We start from the raw sequence: 26,639 nt of genomic DNA on the forward strand, positions 1-26,639 counted from the left end.
CAGACAGGGCGCCCCAGTCACACACGCCAGACGGCCACTTCCTCCCATCCAGCATCTCACAGGACGAGACGGCCCCATGAGGAGGGGACGTGGACGGCCCCGAGCAGATGCCCCCGCCCCGCGCAGGGTTCGGGCCAGAGTGGGCCTGTGAGTCTCCGTGCTGCGTCCCGCTCTGGCACCAAAGAGGAGAAAGACTCTCCTGTGCAGATGAGGGAACCGAGGCTGGACACACCCCAAGGAAGGGAACAGCAGCGACAGCGGACCGTCCTGCAAGTGAGCGCCCTGCGAGCTGCCTCAGCCCTCCCCCGGGGCGGCCCTGCCACAACCCACGTGCAGGAGGTCACCCTGTGTGAGCTGGAGGGACTTCCTGGCCAGCACACGCTCCCCAGTGCGCCTGGCAGAGGGAGGGGAGGCGCGTCCTGGAGAAGGAGCACCCTGTCCGTGGGCCTCTCACCACCCCCACCCTGACTTCGGGGCGGCCTCACCCTCCTCTTGGGCACAGCCTGCCCAGTGCCCACCTCTCAAGGGCTCCAGGCTACACACTTCCAGGGGGTGTCCCCAAGTGGGGTGGAGGAATAAGAGGGTCTCTGCCACAGGGGGAAGCACAACCACAGCTGGGGCATCCGAAGAGGGCAGGGGAAGAGCCTCCAAGCTCCTTCGGAGGGCAGGGCCAGCCAGCTAGGGAGCCCGGGAGAGCCCAGGCCGGAACAGACAGACATTCCCTGTGCTCGGGGGCTGGGACTCAACCCCGGGGGCTGGGGGGGGGGGGGGGCAGGCCTGGAGCAGAGCTGGGGACCCCGCCCAGGAGAGAGAGATCAGACAGAATCACATCAGTACTAAAAACACCTCTTTACTGTTAAAATGCAGCCCCGGCGCTCTAGCCTCAGGATGACCTGAGCCCGGGGCGGAGGGAGGGAAGGGGGAGGGAAGGCCAGGGCCTGACGGGGGCCACGCCCCGCCGGCGCCCTCAGCCCTGCTGTCCCCGCCGGTCCGGGCTGCTCTCGGTCACTTGGCGCTCGGGAACGGCCGCCTGCGCTGCTCCAACAGCTCCTCCAGCTGGTCGGCCCGCTTCACGGCGGCCTGCAACACGCGGGCCACCTGCGGTCAGGCCCCAGCCGCCCGCGTCCCCGCCCCCGGCCTCGGCCTCGGGGACCCACCTCGTGCTGCTTCCGGAGGCCGCGCACCGCCTCCTCCTTCTTTGCCAGGGCCACCTTCACCCTGCGAGGCGAACACGGACCCGGGCAGCTGAGGGTGGCAGGGCGGAGCCTCCGTCTTCCGAAGAGCAGGAGGGGCAGCTCTGCTGCCCACCCCACCCCAGCCCTGCCGCCCGAGGGCACCGGGCCGCCTGGAGGGGTTGACGCCTGGCACTGTGACCCCCATGGCTGGCCCCGGGCCGCTGCCCGCAGAACAGGCCTCGGCGGGCCAGAGCCCAGAGCGGGAACCCTGGCACCAGGACCGCTCCCTGCGGCCCTGAGGACAAAAGGCCCCGCCCCCAGCCCCGCCTCTCTGGAAGGACTGAGGGGCCTGCCGGGCTGGGGGCGCTGCCCGCTGCTACCCCCGCCCCCACCTTGGGACTCCTCCCACACGTGAGCTGCGGCTGCTTCACCCAGGCCTCTCTGGAGGCCGCGCTCCTGGGGCAGGAGGGGAGACCCTAGTCCCGCTGGGACGGCCGGGCCCTGGGGCCGCGCCTCACAGGGACACCACAGCAGCTGCTGACGGGCCCCATTCTGCCTCAGCCGCAAGGAGGCTCCCCTTTCTCAGGCCGAGGGTCCTGTCATTTGCAGCTGCGGGACCCTGCCCCCTCTCCCCTCCCCTGTGCCCCCCAGGGACCCCGGCTCCAGCCTGTGTCTCCCCCTTCCCCCTCCCCCGTGCTCCCCAGGGACCCCGGCTCCAGCCTGTGTCTCCCCCTTCCCCCTCCCCCGTGCTCCCCAGGGACCCCGGCTCCAGCCTGTGTCTCCCCCTTCCCCTCCCCCTCCCCCGTGCTCCCCAGGGACCCCGGCTCCAGCCTGTGTCCCCCCCTTCCCCCTCCCCCGTGCCCTTCAGGGACCCCCCCGGCTCCAGCCCACGGCCCACCTCCCGTGCACCTCCTCCAGCTCCGCCTGCTTCTCCCGGGTCAGCTGCTCCAGCTGGGCCCTGGCCTGCCGGGTCTCCTCCTCGGAGGCTGCCAGACGGTCGGCGAACTCCTGGCGGAGCACCTCGGCCAGGCCGCTCCGCTCGCTGACCAGCTGCTCGTTCACCTGGGCCGGCACAGGGCGGGTGTGAGCGGGGACCCGGATGCACTGGGGCCGCCCGCCCGCCCCCGCCCGCCCCCGCCCGCCCCGCTCACCGCCGCCGCGTCGGCCAGCTCCCTCTCCTTCTGCCGCACCAGGCCCTGCAGACGCAGGTTCTCCCCCTCGGCCTCCCCAAGGCGCCCCTTCAGCTCCGCACACCGTTCCTGCAGCTTCCGCTCCGACTGCTCCAGCTCCGAGAGCTCCGTCTCGTACTTGTCCCGGATGCGCCTGACGCTGGGGGGCCGGCAGGGCAGGGTCAGGGGGCTCCGGGGCCGCGGGGCCGCGCCGGGGCCGCTGGGAGAAGGCCTCACCGGCTCTCGGCGGCCCGCTCGCTCTCCTCCCTGGCGCGCGTCATGTCTGCCTCCAGCCGGCGGATGACCAGCTCGATCTCCTCGTCCCGGCCTCTCCGGATTTCTTCCCTCAGCTCCCGTTCCCGGGTCAGCAGCCACGCCTCCTGCGGGGCGCACGGGGCTTGGTGGGGCTGGCCACGCCCCCCCAGGTCCAGCCCCCGGTACCCGGCAGCTCACACGGTGGATCTTCGGACCCAGGGCGACCCAGGACGGGACAGAGCAGGGGCACACGTGGGAACATTAGCAGTGCAGCCGGAGTCTGCTGCCAGACCCGCCAGGGTCAAAGGAGGGACCAGATCCTGGTTCTGAAAACAGGAAGGGACACCTCCAGGCCTGTAGAGCGAAGGCCCAGACGGGGCAGGCCTTTGGAAGGCAATTTGGAGACTCAGGTCAGGTTTCACACCACACGCCCTCTGACCCAGCTGCCCACATCTGCAAACACGTCCCACAAATACAGTGGCCGCTGTGCACAGCTACGGGGCACGCAGGGAGGCTGCTTGGCCACTGCTGAGGCCCTGTCACTAGGCCAATGGGCCATCGCCTCATGTGTGGCCCTGTGCACCTGTCCACCACAGCCTCCTTCCGGGACCGGCGAGCCTGGTGGCACAATCCGTGCCTGTGGAAGGCACTGGAAGATAAGGGGGGAGACCGCCTCCTAAGTGTTCCCCTTTTGCTCGCTGGCTGAGCGGTAACCCTGAGAGCAGCCAGCTGGAGGGCAGGGGCGAGGAACAGCCTCCTCTGATGTCAGCTGGGTCTGCCCCACCCCCACCTCTCCCGCCTCCTGGCGACGCACTCAGGTGTTGCACACACACACTAGCACAATGCCACCGACTCCTGAGCTGCCCGACTGTGACACCGTGACACCGGCAACCCTGCCCTCGGCGAGGCCACGGAAGCACGGAACCCCATGCCGCCTGCTCTGGTGTCCGGGGTGCAGGGCAGGAAGAAACACCGCGGCTTCCCGCTCCCCACCTCCTTCTTGGCACAGCTGGCCTCCCACATCTGTCGCTCCACCTCCAGCTGGTCCTTCAGGGCCTTCATCTCCATCTGGGGGGGGGTGGGCGACACCGTGAGAGCAGGCATTGAAGCCCCGCCCCCCAGGGCCAGCTGGGCTGAGGGTGTGCAGGGGAGCCGGGGAGATGGTCTGCAGGATCTGCCCAGCTCTCCAAGTGGCCGCCATTCTGGCAGGTGGGGTCAGGCACGGATAGTGACCCTGACACGGTGACCCCAAGGCCCTGCAGCGGCTGACGGGGTGGGGATGCGGTGCCGGAGCGCGGGGGCGGGGGCTGCGGAACGCAGGGAAGAGGGGAGGGACGAGGGGGCGACGGGGGAACGTGGAAGGGTGCACGGGGACGGGGGAGGGGGAGCGCCAGGGCAAAGGTGCGAGGCGGGGCGCGGTCGGTCGCGGGCTTGCCCACCTGGTGCCGGCGCTCCTGTTCCTCTCTCCCCTTCTCAAACTCGGCCCTGAGGGCCCGGCCCTCCGCAGCGCTGCTCTCCTCCAGCTGCTGCCTCAGCTCCTCCAGCTCTGCCCGCTGCCTGGGGGGAGGGGGAGGTGAGAGGTCAGCTGGGTGAGGGAGTGGTGGCGGCCGTCGGCGCCCGGGCCCCTCCCGGTGGCACCTGGCTGCCTGCTGGCCCAGCCGCTCCTTTTCCTCGGCCACCTCGCCGTAGAGCCGCCGTCGCTGCTGCTGCAGGGCCCGCTGCTCCTGCTCCACGTGCTGCTCGAAGCTGAGGGACGAGAGAGCCTCAGCTGGGGGCCACCGCCACTGCAGCCGGCCTGCCCCACCCGGGGACGCCGCCGTCTTCAAGGGGGTTGCAGGGAGGCCACGCCCCCGGCGCCAGCCTCCGCGTCCCCCGCCCTCCCCGGCTCCGCTCTGCATCCTCCCGTCCCCGGGGCCCACGCACCGCTGCTGGGCGCGCTCCCGCTCCTGCTGGCCCAGCGCCTCCTTCTCGCGCTCCAGGTGCTCCCGCAGCTCCTCCACCTGGCGGCCGTAGCGCTGCGCCGCGCGCGCGTCCGCCTGCAGCAGCTCCGCCTCGTGCAGGCCCTTGAGCTTCTTCAGCTCCTGCTTATGCTTGGCGATCAGCTTCTGGATCTCGGGCTCCAGGCCTGGAGGGAGGGCGCCGCGGTGCAGGGGCAGCAGAGGACCCCTGACCTCTGCCCACTCTGCTGCCTACAGCCCTGACCCTTGCCCCCAGTGCTGTAGGGGACTCCCCATTCTCGCCCACCGTGACACCAGAACTGCAATCCAGCCAGGAGATTTCCCCCCCAGGGGATCCCCCTCCCCCCCCCCCCCCCCAGGCTCCAGTGGAGGCGAGGCTGAGTCCACCTGGGCCCACGACCATCCCTCTCCCTCCGGGCGGCCCTGCAGCCTCCGTGGAGCTCTGGCCCAAGGGGTCTCCCCTTGGAGGCGACCGTCACTGGGGAAGAGAGTGTCCTAGAGCAGGAGGGCCGGGCGCAGGCCAGGCGTGGTGGGTGCAGCCCTGTCAGCCCTCAGACCTACTCTCTGACCAGGTGGCAGGGAACCCCGTGTGTCCCCCATGCTCCTACCTGGCTGGCACCCCCGGAAGGTGAAAGAGTTCAGGCGGCAGAGGGAAGGCCACGCCCTTCCTCTTGGACCCACCCTCGTCCCAGGTCCTTGGCCCGTGTGGCCAGCCCCCTCCCTGCCTCCTCCGGGCCTGAAGCTGGCTGGACGGCAGCACCTGAGGCCCGGTAGCTGCCCTGGAAGGCCGTCTCTACTGCGGGCATAGCCGAAACTACTGTTCCTGCTCGAAGGCCCCCATGCCTCCCCCTGGGCCGTGTGGCCTGTCAGCATCTGACCAGCGAGGTGTGGCCGGTCCCCACCTCGGACTGTAATTTCCTTGATTTTTCGGGTTTTCTCATTGATCCACTTCTCTCTGCGGACTTTCTCAGTGGCACTCATTAGTTCTTTGAGTTTCTTAATCTCCTGCCAGCAAGGAGACAGGAAGTCGACAGAGACCCCGGCCCCTCAGCCACCCCCCACCCCCGCCCCGGGGGCCCTGCACTCGCCAGTGGTCCTATTCTGCCCTCCCTGGAGGTGGAGGCAGGATCCAGTCTGGAGGCTTGAGATGGGGGAAAGTAATCGGCCTGCAGAGGCCCTACTGGGGTACCCCGGGTCCCCACTTCTGCGTGACAGAAGGCCCCCCAACCCTGGCTGTCCCCTGCGGTCACTGTGGGGGAGGGGGCTTAACAATGCTGGTACCCCCCCCCCCCCCAGAGCCAGCTCTCGGCCTGGGGGCCATCGTCGCCCACGCCGTGGGAAGTGAAGCTGGGCAGGGGAGAAGGCTGGTGCTGCCAGTAAAGCCCGATGAGGCAGGGCCCCCGGCCTCGGCGGCAGAGCCAGGAAAGCTAGGGGAGGTCCCTCTGCCCCGGGGCCCAGAGCTGGGGCAGTTCAGGCTCCCACTCAGCCAGCACTGAGGGCAGGTGGTGGCTCCTCCCAGCCCCGCCTCCTCATATGTGACACGGGAGGAGTAACCGGCTCCGCCCCAGGGTCTAGCACCCAGCACAGCTCCAGCCCAGAGAGGGACGAGACTGGGCTGGGGCGGCACCTCGTCCCGGGTGTGGGGCACGGGCCCGAGCCTCCACGGTGGGTCCAGTGATCTTGCTCTCAAACCCCCCATGACTCCCCTGCTCTGAGGCTGTCCCCCCCACACCCACCGCCCACAGGGCCGGAGAGCGCTGGAGCTGCAGAGCCGCCACTCCAGCCGCAGCCACCCACCCGAGGGGCTCACCAGCTCATGCTGTTCCTGCACCTGGGCCTCCCTGTCCCTGCGCCTCTGGTCCCCCTGCTTCAGCTCCGCCACCACGGCCTCGCACCTCTCTGCCAGGGCCTTCTTGTCTTCAATCAGCTGTGGCGGGTCAAGGGCCGGGGCTCAGGTGGCTGCCCTGAGATGGGGCCCTGCCCCTGGGACCACTGACCTCCCCTCCCCTCCCCTCCCGGGCTCCCCTGGGGCCGAGACTGCAGGAGCCAGTGCTTGTGGACAAGGGGCGTGGCCGGGGGACGTGGCCTCGGGGAGAGCACCCAGTGACGCCCTGGGCTGGCCCGTCAAGCAGCTCCCACACAGAAGATGCTGTGGTTTCTACACAAGGGAGCAGCAGGCCTGCCAGGAAGCCCCGTGGGTCTAGAAGTGTCTGTGCGGCCCAAGCCGGTCTGGAACCCAACGACCGCCTGGGCCCAGCAGGTCCCGGCCCCTCTTCCCCGGTGCCCGGCTGCCTCGGCGGTGGCACCTGGTCAATGAAGGACAGATGCCGCTGGATGGTGGCCTCGTAGTGGTCCCTCTGCTGCCGCAGCTGCCGGCCCAGCTCCTTCTCAGTCTCCTTGACCCGCCGGACGGTGAGGTCCCGCTGCTGCACCTGTGGGGGTGGGGGGAGGAGAGGTGGGACGCTGGGGACCAGGGGCAACGCAGTAATGGCCCCGCAGCATGTGTGAGGATTTGCCAGGGTGGTGATGCGGCGACGGCCCAGGACGGGGACAGGGATGGGGACGGGACGGGGAACGGGCGGGACGTTACCAGCGCTTTCTGCAGCAGCCCCACTGCCTGCTTCTTCTCTTCCACCTCCAGCTTCAGCCGCATCACAGACGAGCTCACCGTGGACGTGGGCTCCAGGCGCCCCTCGTCCGGCACCAGCCCCTGGGAAGGCGGCGTGAGTCAGGTGACGGCCAGGCAGGTGATGACCTGGCGCCCTCCCCGGGGACCCTCCGCACCTGAGGGGCTGAGGCCGGCCGGTCCTGGCCCGACTTCTCCATCTCGTGCAGAAAGCTCATGATACTCTGCAGCTTGGCCTCCGAGAGCAGAGTCCCGTCTTCGGGGGGACTGGCACACGTGCCGAGCCTCCCAAACCTCTCCAGGTTGTCTGCTGTCAGGGAGCTGGCATCGTCCTCCTAGAGGGGAGGGGGCGCGGCATCAGGGGCTGAGGGGCGGCCGCGGCCGCTGGGCTGGCCCTCGGGAGCTCCTCAGGGACCCCCGGGTGGGAGGCAGGGGTGGAGCCAGTGCAGGGACGGCTGGGGAAGGCGGCCGGACCTGGTCTGGGAGGAAGGGCCTCTCAGCCTGCCCGGATGCTTGCAGGGCATCGCCCAGGGGCGCGCTGGCGGAGAGGCGGCACCCGTTCCCCACTCCTGGGCAGCCCGCGGTCACCTCGTCGGTCCAGGAGTATTTGTCCTTGTGATAGGCCCTGGGGTTGGGCAGCGGCTCGGGCTCCTCCTCCAGCAGCCTTAGCGTGGCCAACAGCTCGTCCAGGGTCGCCCTGGACTGGGCCTTGCCCTTGGCGGGGCCCACCACCGCCAGATCCTCCCTGGCCACGTCCTGGGAGCCGGCATCCTGCAGCGGACAGGCAGGAGGGACAACCGCTGAGGCCATTAGAGGCCAAGACCCCCAGAGGACTGTGCCGGCGGGGAGAGGGAGGCCTCCTCTGCATCGGCCCACGGCCACTCAGCCACATGGATCAGGCACACCCCGACCCACCTCCAGGAAAAGGAGAAGGGTGGCCGGGCCTCCTCGCCCCTCGGCCCGGCGGCTTCGGCCCACACCCAACCTCTGAGCTTCCTGCGCTCTTCTGTGGGCACGGACTTCGGGCCCCACCCCAGGGCGTCTGTGAGAGCCCAGCCGGATTCGAGGGCCATCGTGAGACCCCCCCCCCCCGCCTTAGGGCAACAAGACCCATTCCAGGCAGCCTTTCCCAGTCTGAGTGACCCCACAGCCACGCAGGGGTGGACTCAGGCCACCCAGGCTGAGGGAGAGGGTGGACAGAAAGGGCTGTATGGACACCTGAGGCTTGTTCTCTGGAAACTGCCGGGGCTCTGGGGAGGAGTTGGAGGCCGGCTGGCAGGGGTCCTCTGCGCCTGCGGAACGGAAGCCAGCTCCTGCACGACAGAGCAGAGCGTTGGTCACGGGCGCATCGCCCCACCCGGGGGCAGCAAATCTGGAGGGGCCCTTGAGAAGAGACCACACGCACGGGAGGGAGAGCACGTGGCAGCGGGGACCACGGCAGATTGCATGCGGAGCAGAGGGAACATTCCGGAACCCTGACCTTCTGGGGTGAAAGGTCAGGGAAACTGGTGCAACCACCCCAGAACCCTCGGCCTCACTGGTCGTTAGGGTCATCGTGTCCAGCTTCAGAACAAGAGGGGCGGCGGTGGAGAAGCGGGAGGGGGCTGCACAGCCGAGGCCCCTCCTCCAGGGCGGAAGCAGGCGGGGCCAAGGGACGGCAGCAGAGGCCACGCCTCCTTCCTGGCCACTGCCTTCCCAGAGGGAGGGGGCGGGGCACGGGGCAGGGCCATGACCTTGAGAGTGCCTAGAGCTGGGAGGCAGAGGTGGGGCAGGACTCTGTTGGGCTCACCCGCGCTGGTGTTATTGGCCTTGTGGGTCCGGTGGGCCCGAGCGGTGCTGCCCGGCCTCAGGGCGGACTCTTGAGCGGGCTGGGGCTTCTCGGTCTCTCGAGCTTCCTTCTGCAGCCCAGGCTCAGGGTCGCCTGACTTCTGGGCTCGCTTCTGCTGCTGGAGCTCCTGCCGTGAGGGGCCCCTCTGAGCAGCCTCGCCCAGCACAAGCCGGCTGCCCTGCCCTGCCCTTCCCGTCCCCCCTCCCCCCACCAAGCTGCCCCGAGGCCCAGCGTCCAGGGGCTGGGGGCAGGAGGGCTCAGGGAAGGCCGCAGGCAGGGGTCCCCCAGGAGCACGGTCTTGCTCTCAGGCACAGGGGGTGTACCCAGCAGTTGTCTGCTGACTCCGCCCTGGGCTTCCTGCCCAGGGCACCCCAGGCACCTGAACGGCCAATCGTCTGGCCTGGCGCGCCTTCTCCTCCCGGACCTTCCTCCTGGCCGCCTCCTTCTGTTGCTGCAGGTCCGGCACGTTCCTGTCTCCCAGCTGCTGCCGCTGTTCCTGTGGAACCACAGCTGGTTTGATGGCGCAGGTGGGGGTGCTCGTCCAGACCTGGGTTTCCACGGGACCCCACCCCCGCCCGCCCCCGGTCCCCCAGCCTGCCTCCCTGCGGGTGGCCAGCGGCTCCTTCGAGTGGGGAGACAGCTCTGCATCTCGGAGCAGGGGCCCTGACTCAGGGCAGGGAGGAAGGGAGCCCCCACATGGGGTGTGGGCCCACGGGGCAATTCCACGTTTCAATCCCGCTGGTCCCAGAAACCCCACTGTATGCAGCCGGGACCCCTGGGATTCCCGCCTGCCTCCTCGGGGCACAGCTCACGCCCCCCCCCCACCCCCCGCTGACCTCTCGCTTCGGCGCGAGCAGGTGCTCCCGGCGAGCGGCTCTGGCCTGGCGCCTCTGCACCTGCTGGCGGTACCAGCGCTGGATGGTGACGGCAGCCCGGTTCACCTGGTGGATAAACCTGCGGGGGCAGGAGGGCGCAGGACTGAGGCAGGGCCCCAGGCAGCCGCCGACCCGGGTGAGCGAGTGACAGCCTCTCCCCCCTGGCCCCCCCCCCCCAGGGAGTGTGCAGCCGCACTCCCCAGGGGAGGTGAAAATGCCCATTCGCAGGCTCTGTGTGCAGTCACCAGAAATAACCCAAAGGCCCAGCGCCGTGCCCGGCACACCCGGCTGTGGGTCTGTGGGTGGGCGCTGCCGTCCTGATGGTGGACGCTATTCACCGACAAAAAGCAACAAACCAGAGACCTGGCCGGGCATGATAGGCCACAGGCTGAGTGCTCGGGCCATAGACTATTCTAGAAAAGGCAAAGCCCTAAGGGAACAGATGGGTGTGGCCAGGGTGGGGTCTGGAGCTGGATAAAAGCCCTCCGGGGGTTCTGGGGGTGACAGACATCCTGTGTCTTGGTGGCTGTACCTGCAGACCACAGAGCTGCATACACGCGCCCGAACTCAGCCAGCAATACATCTAAAACGGGTGCATTTTATCGTACATCAATCACTTTGACTCAGTAAAGCTGAATAAACTCTAAAAAGCCTTAACCCCGGCTCTAAGGACCCCCTGCCGATTTACTCAGCAAAAGCCCTAAGGGAGCATCCAGGACATGGATGGTCGCCGGCTTCGGGACAGGCGCACAGAGGGGCCTGTATGCTGATGCACAGCCAGGCTGGAAGCACCTGGCTGCTGGCTCCTCCCACACGCCCACCCCCAGGGCCCCGTCCCCAGGCTCCCACGGGACAGCAGCGGTGGCCACCCACCAGGTGTTGGCTCCCACACTCTGACCAGCACAAGGTTCCTGACCAGGAGCGACACCCTGGACCGGGGGCCCCGGCGGAAGGTCCCGCGGCAGCCCACCCTCATCGCCCCCGCTGGAGCGAGATTCAGGGGACGGGGCCATAAGGCCGTTTGGGGTGTTTTTAGTTTTATGTCTTCCTTCCACTTAATGCTTTTTTAACTAACAGTTTTAGTGACGTACAATTTAGATACCGTAAAATCTATCCATTTTAAGTATACGGTTCAACGATTTTTCATAAATTTACAGGGTCGTACAACTGGCAGTGTGACCCAGATTTAGAGCATTTCTGTCACCCCCGGAAGGACCCCCTTCTGCAGCCACGGGCCCCAGGCAGCCCCAGGCCTCCGCCTTCTCCAGATTTGCCTCTTCCTGACATTTTCTTAAGTGGAAATTTCTATCAGGGGAGCTTCAGGCTCCCTCCCGGCCCCCAGCCCGCGGTCACCTCTCGGCCTCCTCCTCTGTCACCTCCTTCCGTCTGAGCAGGCCCGGGGTGGCCCCGGCGTTGTTCTGGGCCACGTGGTTGCTGCTGGAAAAGTTCTTGTGTGGCTTCCCGGAGCCGCCGCTCTCCCCCTCACCGGTGGCCGCCTTGAGGATATTGCTAACAGGAAGAGAAGGGGCTCTCTGCGCCAGCCCAGGCCCATTCACGGCCCCGGTGGGCAGCTCTGCCTTCGAGAAGCGGGGCTGCCTCAGCCCCATCCCAGGGCCTTGGGCCTGGAAGGACACACCCACAGAACATCGGGAGTGGGCACGGCCCCCGGTTCCCACACGCTAGTCGATCCCCAGGACCACCTGCCCCCCACACAGGGCCCACGTGGTGGGTTACTGGGCTCTTTCCGTTACAAAAAGCAAAGAGGTCTGGGGCATCTGGGTAGCTCAGGCAGTTAAGCATCCCACTCTCGACTTGGGCTCAGGTCACGATCTCATGGTTCATGAGGTTGAGCCTCGTGTCGGGTTCTGTTGATAGTGTGGAGTCTGCTTGGGATCCTCTCTCTCTCTCTCTCTCTCTCTCTCTCTGTCTGCTCCTTCCCCCAACCCTGTGCATATGTGCACATGCCCACAAGCACATGCCCACGTGTGTCGCTCTCTCTCAAATAAACAAAAAAAAAATAATAATTAAAAAATGAAAAAGTCTCAAAGTCACAAGATCCCAGAGCCAGACGGTGACCCACGACAGCCGACGGGCAATCCCTGACTCCGGGTGTGCCGGGCAGGGGGGTGGGGGTGACGGGTCCGGGCTGCTCTGGCCTCAGCCAGGGGGCCGGAGACTCGGGGAGAGGCTACGGCTTCCTCGGCAGGGACCCCTCGCCGGGGGTGATCGCCCACCCAGGTCTGGTGTCTCTCTGCCCGGTGCCCCCCCGCTGGGGAGGGCCGCAGCTCCGGGGGCGCCCGGGGTCCGGCCCGCGCATCAGCTCCCGGACCTGCCCCAGGCCAGAGCCCGCCTTACTTGAGGGAGGGAGCCGTGTGGTTGGAGCTCTTGGGCGGCGGCGCCTTCTCCGAGGGGGTGTAGCGGTTGTGCAGCATGGTGGTGACGCGGTTGCCCACGGCAGCCTTGTTGCTCCTGCCGGAAGACACGGGTGGCATCAGGCTCCGGGAGGCGGCACAGCCCGAGTCGTCTCACCGCGGCACCGTCCAGGCGTCCCTGGGGCCCCACCGCGGCCGCCACACCGACAGTAGGGGCCTTCTCGGGACCCGGGACAGCTCCACCCAGGGACTCCCACGGAGCAGGCCCCGAGGTGTCTGCAAACAGCAGAGACCTGCTGCAGGGAGAAGGTCAGGCCATCCGTCAACAGAGAATGGGCGTCTCTGTGCCAGGGAAACACGAGGGGAGGCAGACACCGCTCTCTCCCCGCCCCTCTCTCACCCACCAGAAGGAACACACGCGGTATAAACACGCAGGGACCAAGGGAATGCGGGAGGAGGCTGCCGCGAAGACACGACTGCTAAGTTTTAGCAGGATGAGAAGGGCCAGTGGTAAGTGACACATGGAGGGACGGGGGAGAGGCCCCGAAGCGGCTGGTCTGTCCCCCTGGAGCCCCAGGCATGAGCCGGAAGTGGGGGTGCCTGGCTCTTCCAAAGGAACGCTGCACCCCAGATCCCTCCTGCACCCTCGCACCCAGGCACCAAGCCCACCCTGCGCTCCAGACAACAGGCTGGCCTTGCAGCAGAAGCAAGGTCTGTGCACTGAGCAGGACACCGCCATGCCCTCTCCCACCAGGCCCACAGCAGTGGCGGGCAGGTACCTAACCCCGAGGCAGGAGACCAGAGAACCTCCCCCCCCCCCCCCCCCCCCCCCCCGCTCCCTGCATCCAGAGAGGCTGAGCCGCCCAGACACTAATACGTGCGGACCCCCAGGACACCAGCCGGGTTCCTGCCCGGGCACCCCCAAGTGAGCCACCAGGCAACTTTTAGGGCCCCCCCTCTTAGATGCTGGCAGAGCCAGTATTCCAGACGTTTGAGGAACAACCCGCACGCTACAGGCCAACAAACAGGATGTGGTGGAGACAACACTAAGCAGAGGGAGGGTGTCCCAAAGAATCCATGCTGATGGCCGGGCCGCATGGACAAGCGTTACCAGCCCGTTCTCGGCAGGAAAAGCTCGGACTTGCAACGTTTGTCACCTTCGACATTCCCAGCACGGTGACCTCAGACGTCCCTGCGCGCAGAGGCGGGACGAACAGCCAGCCAGCGCCCTCCCCCGCCCCCCGCCGCAGCTGGTGCAGGTTGCCAGCCACTGTTCCCCGCTGTCGTCAGAGACGCGAGAAGGAAAGCCAGGCGCCCCGAGCCGGAAGGCAGGCAGCCGCCCTCGGGAGCAGGAGGCGCTCGTGGAACGGAGGGCTGCGCGGGGACGGAGTGGAAGGCAGAGGAGACAGGAGCGGTGCCCGTAGTCGGATCCGCTCAGCAACCCCAATCCCGGGAATAGCGGCGCAAAGAAAGGGAACAACTGTGCAGTCCTGAAACCTCTCCCTGCCCAGCACCCTGGCTCCGGAGTCTGGCGGAGGATGTGCTCACAGAAGACAGAGGAAGCGGAGGTCGCACGGGGGGGCGGACAGCTGGGACCTCGGGAGAAGCCAGGCTCCTGGGACAGGAGGGGCCCCTGCTGGGCTCCCGGTGCAGAGGCCAGTTTCAGCCTCTCTTGTCAAGTCTGGGACAGGTGGCCGAGACACAGACAAGCAGCTAGGGAAAAAGGAGCGATCGTTTCTAGCTCTGGGAAAGACAGGTGCACTGCGCTGCTCTAAGAGGCTCCCGGCTCACCCGTCAAACCCTCCTGACCCTGTGGGGCAGACACAACAGCGGCCCCTTAGTATAAATGAGCATTCTGGGGCCCAGGGAGGTTAAGTAGCGCTCCCAAGTCCCACAGCAAAAAGAAAAAGTTGTGAACTCAGAACTCGGACCGGGAAGAGCCCCTGCGTGACAGCGTGGCCCCGTGGCCCAGATCTGACGGACTCAGCTCTGCCAGTGTGGAAGGACAGGGGAAGACTCACAAGGCGGCCACAGGGGAGCAAAGGCCCGCCTGCCACGTGGATTGCATGCATCCAAGGTCGAAAACAGTCAACAACGAACACCACGAGCACATTTTCATAACTGTTTTCTAGAAAATACTAGAAGAAACTGCTTGAAAGTAGCTGCTTCCAGAAGCGCCTGGGAGGTTCAGGCGGTCAAGCGTCCGACTCTTGATTTTGGCTCAGGTCATGATCCCAAGGTCGTGGGATCGGCCCCCAAGGCATGGAGACTGCTTGGGATTCTCTCTCTCTGCCCCTCCCTGCACGTGTGCTCACTCTCTCTCTCAAAGTAAATGAACATTTAAAAAAAAAAAAAAAAAAGAAAGAAAGAGGGGCGCCTGGGTGGCTCAGTCAGTTAAGCAACTGACTTCGGCTCAGGTCATGATCTCACGGTTCGTGAGTTCGAGCCCCGCATCAGGGTCTGTGCTGACAGCTCGGAGCCTGGAGCCTGCTTCGGATTCTGTGTCTCCCTCTCTCTCTGTTCCTCCCCTGCTCATTCTCTTGTCTCTCTGTGTCTCTCAAAAATAAATAAACGTTAAAAAAAAAAAAAAAAAAAAGGAAAGAAAGAAAGCTGGTTCCGGGAAGCAGGACTCAGTTCTGGGGGAAGAGGTAGTGGGTTTGTTGCTTTTATTTTAAGTGTGTGGTGCTGCTCTGCTTTAAAAGCTTTTTTTTTTTCATCTTTATTTATTTTTCAGAGAGAGAGAGCAAGCAGGGAGGATCAGAGAGAGAGGGAGACACAGAATCTGAAGCAGGCTCCAGGCTCTGAGCTGTCAGCACAGAGGCCGACGCGGGGCTCGAACCCACGAACCGTGAGATCATGACCTGAGCCGAAGTCGGCCACTTACCCGACTGAGCCCTCCAGGTACTCCCACTGCTCCGCTATTTAGCTGTGCGCATGCATCACTGACAGAAATTAAAATTTAAAAAGTTTTTTTTAGAGAGAGGGAGCGCGCATGCGTGTGAGCAGGGGAGGGGGCAGAGGGAGAGGGAGAGAGAGACTACTTCAAGCAGGCTCCATCCCACGACCATGAGATCGTGATCGGAGCGCAAATCGAGAATCGACTGATTCCACCCAGGTGCCTCCAAAATTAATGTTAATTTAAATTCTTGTATCAAGGGGCGCCTGGGTGGCGCAGTCGGTTAAGCGTCCGACTTCAGCCAGATCACGATCTCGCGGTCCGTGAGTTCGAGCCCCGCGTCAGGCTCTGGGCTGATGGCTCAGAGCCTGGAGCCTGTTTCCGATTCTGTGTCTCCCTCTCTCTCTGCCCCTTCCCCGTTCATGCTCTGTCTCTCTCTGTCCCAAAAATAAATAAACGTTGAAAAAAAAAAATTTAAATTCTTGCATCAAAAGGAAGAATCTTCCCGTGCTGACTCTGGTAGACGATCCAAGACTCTTCCTCTGATGCATGGCTCTGGGCGTTAAGAAGTTCTTTCTTGCGCTGAGGCACACCTATGTCCTTGTCCCTCTGCCCACTGGTCCCCCTGAGGCCAAGAGCGAGGGGGACCGGCTCTGCAGCCAAGGGCGGCTGTGCCGACCCTCAATTCCTCGGCGGCTTCTCCAGGCCCCCTGCCCACCCTGACAACCACCGGCCACCAGCCCCACCACCAAGGCCAGCTTGCCTAGCCCTCTGCAGACCCCAGCGTCGTGGCCATCCCTCTGCATGTGCTTGCTTCTGTCCTGCCGTGGGCGGTGCGGCCTGCACACCAACCAGCTCTCGGCACCCAGTGAGCAGGGCCCGCCCGAGGCCGCCTGCTCCACCCCTCCCGGAGGCCCAAGAACCTCCCCCGAGCCTTACTCCGACCTCTTCAAGAGCTAAGCCGGGCGTCTCGGGTCCTGGGGAGACAGGCCGCCCCACAGAGGAGAGGGCGGATGGAGGCCTGCAGGAGCCCTGGGCGAGCAACCCTGGGCCAGCAGAGCCCCCGGGGGCAAGGTGCCACCCCATGGCCTCCCTCCCCGGGCCCCTCCCCGCAGCCTCCTTCCCCGGGTGCAAGGTGCCACCCTGTGGCCTCCCCCCCCCCGCCCCAGGGCCCCTGGGTGGAGAAAACCAGTCACTTGTGCCCTCAGTCATTCATTCCAAAGCACAGGGCACCTGCCACGAATAAGACAGTCAGTCCCCAGGCGCTTCAGCGGTTGGGGTCCCTGTGTGGCACCCGCCTCAGGTCCCACCTGTTGTTGGCAGTGAAGTTGGGGGCCAGGGGGACGGTGCACTCTCTCCTCCGTGGGCCCACCGGCGCGCTGAGGGTGCCAGGACTCCCGGAGTCGGGTGGCGAGTCGAAGGCCCTGGGGTGGTCATCCTGTCGAGGACACTGACGCCACCTCAGACCGTGATGTGCTGCACAGGCCGCGGACCCCAGGCCCCAGGCAGGTCCCCCACTGCCTCGCGCACGGATGGGGAGCTAACACAGACCCCCTCCCTGCTGCCGGCCCCTCCCGCAGGTGCGGCCACAGCAAAGAACCGGGTGTCACTCTTGAAGGGACACTTAGACTCAGCCCCTGGCCCTTACCAGGACATTCCACGTGGCTCCCCTCTCGCTGGGGGCCTTGCTTAGACCGGTCAGCCTCTTTTTCCCACCAGGGCTGCCCTCAAAGAGTGTCAGGAAGTGGGGGTCCTCGGCTGGCCTGTGTCGGAGACAGGATGCCAAGCAGGGACAGTCACTCCGTCTGGCCGGGTCGGCTCCAGGAGCACAGATGGGCACGTCTTCCGAGGGGCCGGGAGGGGCCGGGTCACCGGAAGGGAATTCTGTTCCCAAGCCAACAGCTTAACTGTCGATTCTCAGCCATAATCTGACGACCGTGCCTGAGAGAGATGCTCACACCCTAGGCCGCGGCCACCCCGACACCCACGGGAAGAGTGCAGCAGGGACAAAGGGAAAGAAGCAGGTATGGGGGGCACTGGCCTGGGGTCCGCATCTCTACCCGCAGATATGACGGGTCAAGACTCGGCCCGCCTGCCCAGTGCAGCATTGGCCTGGGCGCAGGTCACGTCAGGCCCCGCTGCCCAGCCCGTGGCCAAGCTGTGGGGCTGGAAGAAGGGCTGACAGAAGGAGAGGAGTGTGCTGGGAGTCACCTGAGGGGGAGAGGGAGGGGTCACCTGAGAGGGGGCAGGGGTCACCTGAGGGGGCCGGTCCACGCCTGGCCGGCTGGTGGCTGGTGGACCTGCGTGGCGCTGTTAGATCTGCGAAGGTTGTTGATGGTTCGGGAACCTCCGGGCCCTGTGGCCTCCTGTAGAAAGGAACAGCCGTCCCCGTGGGTTTCAGACACTCACCAGTTCACCCCGGGTCACACCAGGCCTGGAAGAACAGATTCAGGGCGAGCGGGTGGACGTGGCAAGAAGGGTCTCCCGGCTCTCGTGGACGAGAGCAGTGCAGGGTCCCGGGCATGGCCGCGGGAAGCCTCTAGAAGCCCCGTCTTCCTGGATGAAGTGGGCACCCTTCACCCCTGGCTGGTGAGGGTCCGGGAGGAAGTGCGTGAGGCGTGGCCTGGGGGCTTCGGCAGAGGCTGCCCGGCCTTGTCCTCCGGCCTCGTCCTCCCCACCACCCGCTACCCAGGGAACGTGGTGGGCTCGCTTCCGCCGCAGCGCCTGCCGCCCGCCTGCCCACTGGGCTTTCCTCAAGGCCACCGGGGGCTTATCTCCTCCCCCCACCCCAGGTCACCCTGCTTCTTGAGGACCCAAATCCTAAAGCTGGCAGAGCAAGAGGGGCCGAAAGGCTGGTGATTTCGGTTCTGCCTCAGACCGGCGACCGACCCTGGCCTTGACCTCTTGGGGAGATCGCTCTGACCTGTGAGCTGGAGCCCCCCACCGGCCCTGGACACCTCCGGCCCCAGCACTCACCAGTGCCTTCCTCCTTGGCTCACTGCCCGAGACCGCGGAGAAGGAACGGGCGATAGGCTTGGCGGCGGAGGCGCTGTTGGGGCGCCAGGACACAGGCGGAGGGAGGCCCGTCAGGCTCAGGTTCACACCTTCTGGGCTGCCCTCGGGGGGGCCAGAGGGAGCGCTGGCGGCCCGGGAGCCCTTCATGGAGGCTGCAAGGGCCCTGAGCAGGCAAGAAGAGGTGCAGGGGGATGCCTTCTGAGGAACCAGGCCTCCCGGCACACCACCACACCACCGCCACCCTCCTCACTGGGCGGCGGGGCTCCTTTGTCGGGAAAAGAAGCCACGTGGCAGAGCAGGGCTCCGGGCCACAGGGACACCTCTCCGTAGGGACCCTGCCTGAGGGTGGCCTGAGGCAGCATTTACCCCATCCCCCACCCCAAGACAGCTACTCCACCTGTCTGAGAATGGGTATTGAGAAAGTGCCTCTTCCTGGGGTCGTCCTGAGGTGTGGACAAGGCGGCTACGTGAACACTCAACACGTTCAAACCAGGACTTGGTCTGATTGACGCTGCCCAACCCAGGGGCCACAGCTTGTCTGGCCACGGAACCCCTTCCGTTTCCTCGGAACCTCCAGAAACCCATGAGCTTCTGCGATGTGGCATCTGCCCCCTCGTGTCCAGGTCCCCCCCCCCCGTCTCCTGGCACCAGGCACCCTTCATAGCCTTCCTTGCTGCCCACCCCCACTCCCACCCCTGAAGTCGGAGGGCCCCCGGGGCTCAACCCCGGCCTCTCCTCCACCCACCCTCTCCCCTGGGGGACCTCGTCTGGCCTCCCAGCTTCAATCAGCGGCTGCCAGCTCCTGCCCCCTCGGTTCCCTAACTCCTGGCTCATGACCAGCCGTGCATTTGGCGCTTCAGCCCCAGAGAGACCAAAACAGAACCCTGACTCCCACCTCTGGCTGCCCCCTCCCCAGGGGTCATGCTTTGTAACTGGCTCAGGCCAAGGACCTCGACCTCATCCTGACATCTTCCCCTTCAGCGCCACACCTGCTCCCTCAGCAACCCAGCCAGCTGTGCCCTCTCCCCACACATCCTTCCCCTCCACAACCCGGATTGAGCCCCCTCTCCCTGAACCCGGACAAGCGCACCGCGCCTTCCCGGACCCTCCCCGCACGGCGGCCGGGGCTGATGTTTCTCCACCAGGTCTCAGATCACACTGTGTCCCTGCTGAAAACCTTCTGAGGGTCCGCTTGGCACAGAGAATAAAGTCTAAATGCCCAACACCCCTCAGATCTGACCCTGCTCTCTCTGTGACCTCCTCACTGCCACCCCTCGCTCTGCTTCAGCCAAACCAGCCTTCCTGCAGCTCCTCAAACTGGGCCAGCCTGTTTCCATCCTGCGGGTCCCTCTGCCGGGAGCCTCTTCCCCTGGGATGTCACGAGCCACCCCCTTTATTCAGAGGGCCACCGGGCCATCACTTTGCTCCCCCGTCCTGCTTTATTTTCCTTCACCCTGCCCCATGGGCGGTCTGCAACGTCTGACCCCCTCACAAGAACATTAGCTCCGTGAGGACAGGGACCACGCGGCCCTGGCACGTGCCAAGCTCTCAAGCAACAGGAGTGGACAAGTGCACGAGCCGGTACCACAGAGAAGAGGCAGCCCTCCCTGCCACCGAGGACTCTGGTGGGCCGACAGGCACACGCCATTACCACCCACGGTCAGTGCTGCGGCCTCCTTCCGCCCCCCAGCCCCCTCACACACATGTGGGGCACCCGGTGGCCAGGTGCCCCTGCCTCTCCGGCCTGGAGCACAGAGCTGTCCTGCCATTCACCAGGTCGGTGTCCTCAGTTATGCATTTCCGGTCGTGTGGGTGAAATTTAACACCCTCCTCTCCCCAGGGCACTGGCCACACCCAGCTGGACCCAGGCTGGCCAGCTTTCCCAGCCACGGGAGCGGCAGCACGCGGGATGGTAAACACAGCCTCTCCGTGGAAACCTCCAGGCCAGACCTCACCTTGCAGACAAAGATGTCTCTCCCAGCAGCCCACGGTGGGTGTCCAGGGCCTCTGCCCAGACTCCTCAAGATGGGCTGACCCAGGACCCCTGGCAGCTTCTCCACCGGGCAGCTCCCAGTCTCCCAAGGATCTGGCTCAAGGTGGTGGGACCTGAGACCTTTGATTGGACTCCGCTCACCGGTGCAGGCCCCCCACCCCGACACACCTGCACGGGGTAGGGGAGAAGGGGGAAAGACTTCACCTGCGCGGGCCCCGGACTCCCTCATCCGCGCGAGCCCCTCTCATCTGCGCGGCAGCCCTCACCTACAGGGGCTGGGGCCCGTCACCTGCGCGGGGACCCCCTCACCTGCGCGAGCCGGGCCTGGGGCGCGGAGCCTGAGAGGCCGGCCCGCGGGGGATGTGCGAGGCCCTCCGGCGTGGGACGCCCGGGGCCCCGGCTTCAGGCTGACGACCTCGCACCCTGGCCCTGGCTCCGAGGCCCAGGTGACAATGAAGCGACCGGGCCGTAGCGTGAGCGGCGGCAGCTAGCAACCAGCAACCAGCCTGGCACCTCCTCCCCTGTCCGTCACCGAGGCCCGCCTTTCCTGCCCGCGCCGCCTCCGGATTGGCCGACCGGCTGCCCGCTCCGGCCGTCCCGAGAGCCCATTGGGCGCCTGGCTGTCCTTCGGGACGTTCAGGCGTGGGAGGAGCCTCGAGGAGCGGCGCATCTCCCCGCCCCCCGCTGGTGGCAGCGGGCCGCCGATTGGACGCAGTCAGAGGAGGCGGGATCTCTGCTGGTATGGGGCGGGACCTGGGCGGAGCCTCAGGGAGAAGAGGCGGGGAAAGAGAAAGGACCGAGGGCGAGGCGGGGCGGGCAGCGTGGCGCTCCGGGCCCCTCTTTCTGAGCGACCCGGTCGGCCTGCGCTGGCATCCTAGCGGCCCTGGGCTCCCACGCGGTCCCGGTTCCCACGTCCTCCCCGGGCTCCCACGCCCTCCTCGGTTCCCACGCGGTCCCCGAGTTCCCACGCTGTCCCCAGGCTCCCACGTCCTCCTCGGGCTCCCACGCAGTCCGGTCTTCCATGCCGTGGCCGGGCTCCCACTCCGTTGCTGGGCTCCCACGCGGTCCTGGCTCTCTCCCCACTGCTGCTCTCGACACGTGGGTCCCGCTGCGCCCCTTCCCTGAAAAACTCCACTTAGGGCCCAGACCTCCCAGAGGCCCGCTGGCTCCCTTCCTCCTGCAGCCCTGCCCCAGGACCTGGTCACTGAAAGTGGCACCCAAGGCCCACCTCCCTTCATCTCTCAAGACCCCTGGGTGGCACATGTTTTGTTCTGACTGTCCTCTCCATTCTTTTACTCAGGGTTTTTTGTTTGTTTGTTTGTTTGTTTGTTTGTTTGGCCTCCTTCTCCAAAGTTTTAGTCACCCCCACCCCTAACGCCACTAGTCTTTGCCTGGGAGCTGTTTCCACCTGTAACCCCAAGTCCAGACCACAGGCCCTTCCCTCAGTGTCCTGTGTCCCAAAGCGGGCACTGCACTGACTTCCCTGCCCTGCATGTGGAAGCCACAGGCACCTCGTGCCCCTTCACCTGTCTGTGCTCCCTTCGCCCGGGAAGCCCCAGTCCTGCATCCCCTAACATCCAACACAGACGCCCTCTCCATGAAGCCTCTGGCCTCCACAATAAAAGTTACCCCTTAAACTATAACACTGCACGTTGGCTGGTCTTTACGCCACTTATTATAAAGTAAGTGCTTTTTTATTTTTAAAAACACACATTTACATAGGATGAAATTCACACTTTGGGGGCTGCAGTTCTGTGAGTTTTGACAGATGCACGTAGCTGTGTCACCACCACCGTCAAGGTACAGAACATCCCTCGACAAAACACCCAGGGGCTGCCTCTTTGAAGCCAGCCACCCCCTTACCTAGGCCACCACTAATCTGTGCTCTGTCGCTACTGTTTTGTCTTTCCCGGAATGTCACAGAGATGGAATCCTACAGAATGTAGCCTTGGGTCTGGCTTCTTCTACTCAGCACTGTGAGATCGATCCATTGGCGACTAGTATTCCACCGGGTGGTGAACCACGCTTTATCGGTCATCGATTGAGGGACGTGGGGATTGTGTCCAGCTTGGGGTAATTATGAATGAAACTACTGTAAACATTTACTTTCAAGCTTTTATATGAACATGAGTTTTCGTGTCACTTGGGTAAAAACTTAGGTATGTATTTATACTTGTGTGTATATATATATATGTATATATATATATACATATATATATATGTAGAGAGTGTGTGTGTATACTTATATATAGAGAGAGAGAGGGAGGGAGAGAGAGAGGGAGAGTAGGTATGTGTTCAACTTTATAAGAAACTTCTAGACTATTTTCCACAGAAGCTGTACCATTTTATGGTCATACCAGCAGTTTATGAGAGCTCAGGTTGCCCCCCTGCCCCCCCATCACCCTCAGCATTTGGTTGTTCAAATGTTTTTATTTTGGCTTTTTTTTTTTAATTTAAAATTTTATTTTTTGAGAGAGAGACAGACAGACATAGCTCGAGCAGAGGAGGGGCAGAGAGAGAGGGAGACACAGAATCCGAAGCAAGCTGCAGGCTCTGAGCTGTCAGCACAGAGCCCGACGTGGGGCTTGAACCAATGAACTGTGAGATCATGACCTGAGCCGAAGTCGGATGCTCAACCAACAGCCACTCAGGCACCCCTGGTGTTCTCATTTTTAAAAAGTGATTCTAGGGGTGCCTGGGTGGCTCAGTCGGTTGAGTGTCCGACTTCGGGTCAGGTCATGATGTCACAGTCTGTGAGTTCGAGCCCCGTGCCACGCTCTGGGCTGACAGCTCAGAGCCTGGAGCCTGTTTCAGATTCTGTGTCTCCCTCTCTCTCTGCCCCTCCCCTGCTCATGCTCTGTCTCTCTCACTCTCAAGAATGAATAAATGCTAAAAAAAAAAAAAAAAAAATTAAAAAAATAAAAAGTGATTCTAATTATTTAAATACTGATCCCTTAGGTGTGCAGGGGTGTCCCGTGTCCCTATACTGATGTCGAGAATCTATTCCTAGGCTTATTTGCCATATATTTATATACCTTCTTTGGTGAAATGTTTGTTCAAATCTTTTGCCCACTTTGTAAATTGAGTTGTTTGCCTTAGGAGTTTTGAGCATTCTTTACACGTTCTTTTTTTTTTTAATTTTTTTTTCAACGTTTATTTATTTTTGGGACAGAGAGAGACAGAGCATGAACGGGGGAGGGGCAGAGAGAGAGGGAGACACAGAATCGGAAACAGGCTCCAGGCTCTGAGCCATCAGCCCAGAGTCCGACGCGGGGCTCGAACTCACGGACCGCGAGATCGGGACCTGGCTGAAGTCGGACGCCCAACTGACTGCCCCACCCAGGCGCCCCAACACGTTCTTGATAATAAGTCCTTCATAAGATACGTAGGTTGCGAATATTTTCTCCGTCTGTGGCTTGTCCTTCTGTTCTCTTAACTGTGTCATTCAAGGAGAGGTTCTTAAGCCTTGTGGTTTGTGCTTTTTGTATGTTGTAGAAGCCACGGCCTGACCCGAGGACAGAACATTTTCTCCTATTTCTTCTAGAAGACTTAGAGTGTTAGGTTTCCTATCTAGGTCTGTGGTTCAGCTGAGATTTTGTGTACGGTGTGAGGTATAGGGTGACATTTTAAAATTCTTTTTCTTTTTTGTACATGGATGTTGAATTATCCCGGTACCACCCGTTGAAAAGCTATCCTGTCTTCATTGAATTACCTTGACACTTTTGTGTAATTTAAGTGACCATATTTGTGTGGGTCTATTTCTGAGCTGTCTACACTGGCCTATTGATCCGTGTCTGAACTTTCCCCAGGACCACACTGTGTTGATTAGTGCTGTTCCACAGTAAATTTTTGAATCGGGTGGTGGGAGTCTTCTTTGCCCTTTTTCAAAATTACCTATTCAATTTATTTGGCTCTTCCTATACTATTTAATATCAGCTTGTCACCATGTACAAAAAAAAAAAAAATCCAGCTGGAATTTTGATGAGGGTATGTTAAATCTGTAGATCAGTCTGGCGAGAATGACGTCTTAACAATATTGTTTTCCAATCCATAACCATGGTATACCTCTCCATGTATTTAGGCCTAATCGTTGATATCTTTCACTAGTCTTTTGTATTTTTCAGCATACAGTATTATTTTTAGCATACAGAAATACAATTGGTAGTATAATTTACCCTGTATCCTGCGTCCTTGCTAAATTCACTTATTAGTCTTGGGGATTTTTGTGGATTCTATGGGAGATAATAATGTCTGTGGATAATAACAATTTCTTTTCCAAGGTATTTGCCTCCTTCTCCTCCTGTTTTATTGAACTGGCCAGGGCTTTCTGTACAATACTGAAGAGAAGTGGTTGGAATGTATATCATTGCCCTGTTCCCAGTCTGGGTGGGGTGGGGTGGGGGAAGCATTCAGTCCTACACCATTAAATACGATGTTAGCTGTGGGATTTTGCAGCTACTTTCTACCAGGTGGAAGAAATTTTTATATTCCTCACTTGGGAAGAGTTTCCATGAATGAAATGTTGAATTTGATCCCTTGCATTTTCTGCATACAATAGGATTTTCTTCATAAATATGTTAATTTGGTGAATTACATGATTGATTTTCAGATGTTAACCCACTAGACAAAAAGGCAGCGGTAGCAAGGGAAATTAGAAAATATTCTGGGGGCTCCTGGCTGGCTCAGTCAGTACAGCATGTGACTCTTGATCTCCAGGTCATGAGTTAGCCCCATGTTGGGTGTGCAGCCTACTTAAAAATAAGATAGATTTTTTAAAAAGAAGAAGAAAATACGGTTTTTCCTGCATTATATATACAATTTTTAAAATTTATTTTTTAATTTACATCCAAGTTAGTTAGCATAGAGTGCAATCATGATTTCAGGAGTAGATTCCAGTGATTCATCCCTTACGTGTAACACCCAGTGCTCATCCCAACAAGTGTCTTCCTTAATGCCCCTTGCCCATTTAGCCCATCCCCCCACCCACAACCCCTCCAGCAACCCTCAGTTTGTTCTCTGTATTTAGGAGTCTCTTATGTTTTGTCCTCCTCCATGTTTTTATATTATTTTTGCTTCCCTTCCCTTATGTTCATCTGTTTTGTCTCTTAAATTCCTCATGAGTGAAGTCATGTGATATTTGTCTTTCTCCGACTAATTTTGCTTAGCAGAATACCCTTTAGTTCCATACGTGTAGTTGCAAATGGCAAGATTTCATTCTTTTTGATTGCCAAGTAATAGCCCATTGTATATATGTACCATATCTTCTCTATCCATTCATCCATTGATGGACATTTGGGCTCTTTCCATACTTTGGCTATTGTCGATAGTGCTGCTATAAACATGGGGGTGCATGTGCCCCTTTCGAACAGCACACCTGTATCCCGTGGATACATGCCTAGTAGTGCAATTGCTGGGTCGTGGGGTAGTTCTATTTTTAATTTTTTGAGGAACCTCCCAACTGCACCAGTTTGCATTCCCACCAGCAGCGCAAAAGAGATCCTCTCTCTCCACATCCTCGTGAACATCTGTTGCTGCCGGAGTTGTTAAGGTTAGCCATTCTGACAGGTGTGAGGTGGTATCTCATTGTGGTTTTTTGTATTTCCCTGATGATGAGTGATGTTGAGCATTTTTTCATGTGTCTGTTGGCCATCTGGATGTCTTCTTTGGAGAAGTGTCTGTTCATGTGTTTTGCCCATTTCTTCACTGGATTATTTGCTTTTTGGGTGTTGAGTTTGATAAGTTCTTTATAGATTTTGGATACTAACCCTTTATCTGATACATCATTTGCAAACATCTTCTCCCATTCTGTCGGTTGCCTTTTACTTTTGCTGATTGTTTCTTTCTCTGTGCAGAAGCTTTTTATTTTGATGAGGTCCCAGTAGTTCATTTTTGCTTTTGTTTCCCTTGCTTCCGGAGACATGTTGAATAAGAAGTTGCAGTGGCCAAAGTCAAAGAGGTTTTTGCCTGTTTTCTCCTCTAGGATTTTGATGGCTTCCTCTCTTACGTTTAGGTCTTTCATCCATTTTGAGTTTCTTTTTGTGTCTGGTGTAAGAAAGTGGTCCAGGTTCATTCTTCTGCACGTCGCTGTTCAGTTTTCCCAGCACCACTTGCTGAAGAGACTGTCTTTATTCCACTGGATATTCTTTCCTGCTTTGTCAAAGATTAGTTGGCCATATGTTTGTGGGTTCTCTGTTCTGTTCCATTGATCTGAGTGTCTGTTTTTGTGCCAGTACCATACTATCTTGATTATTACAGCTTTGTAATACATCTTGAAGTCCAGGATTGTGACACCTCCGGCTTTGGTTTTCTTTTTCAGGATTGCTGTGGCTATTTGGGGTCTTTTCTAGTTCCATACACATTTTAGGATTGTTCTAGCTCTGTGAAGAATGCTGGTGTTATTTTGATAGGGATTGCATTGATTATGTAGATTGCTTTGGGGAGTATCGACATTTTAACAATATCTATTCTTCCAATTCG

At 61.5% G+C, this 26,639-nt stretch overlaps 1 protein-coding gene across 7 annotated transcripts; it reads right to left on the reverse strand.

Moving 5' to 3' along the window:
* Positions 1-830: 830 nt before the first annotated feature.
* Positions 831-20,665, reverse strand: CEP131 (centrosomal protein 131). 7 transcript variants are annotated; one of them, XM_043585347.1, is made up of 27 exons: positions 20,472-20,665; positions 20,125-20,330; positions 18,131-18,332; positions 17,411-17,520; positions 16,803-16,917; positions 16,465-16,592; positions 12,242-12,355; positions 11,240-11,395; positions 9,848-9,965; positions 9,391-9,507; positions 8,973-9,138; positions 8,402-8,496; positions 7,772-7,954; positions 7,342-7,518; positions 7,148-7,267; positions 6,864-6,989; positions 6,368-6,484; positions 5,460-5,562; positions 4,523-4,724; positions 4,238-4,345; positions 4,039-4,156; positions 3,593-3,667; positions 2,582-2,724; positions 2,327-2,504; positions 2,074-2,237; positions 1,158-1,218; positions 831-1,080 (listed from the first exon to the last, which is right to left on the reverse strand). In XM_043585347.1, exons 3-27 carry the CDS (start codon positions 18,314-18,316, stop codon positions 1,006-1,008), a joined length of 3,255 nt encoding a protein of 1,084 aa, XP_043441282.1. In that variant the 5' UTR covers positions 18,317-18,332; positions 20,125-20,330; positions 20,472-20,665; the 3' UTR covers positions 831-1,005. The 7 variants fall into 7 exon arrangements, with proteins under 7 accessions (XP_043441282.1, XP_043441277.1, XP_043441281.1 ...); XM_043585342.1 differs by having other exon boundaries at positions 7,658-7,954; positions 16,465-16,604; XM_043585346.1 differs by lacking the exon at positions 20,125-20,330.
* Positions 20,666-26,639: the final 5,974 nt, after the last annotated feature.

This window comes from Prionailurus bengalensis, chromosome E1, assembly GCF_016509475.1.
Source record: "Prionailurus bengalensis isolate Pbe53 chromosome E1, Fcat_Pben_1.1_paternal_pri, whole genome shotgun sequence".
Lineage (NCBI taxonomy): Eukaryota > Metazoa > Chordata > Mammalia > Carnivora > Felidae > Prionailurus > Prionailurus bengalensis.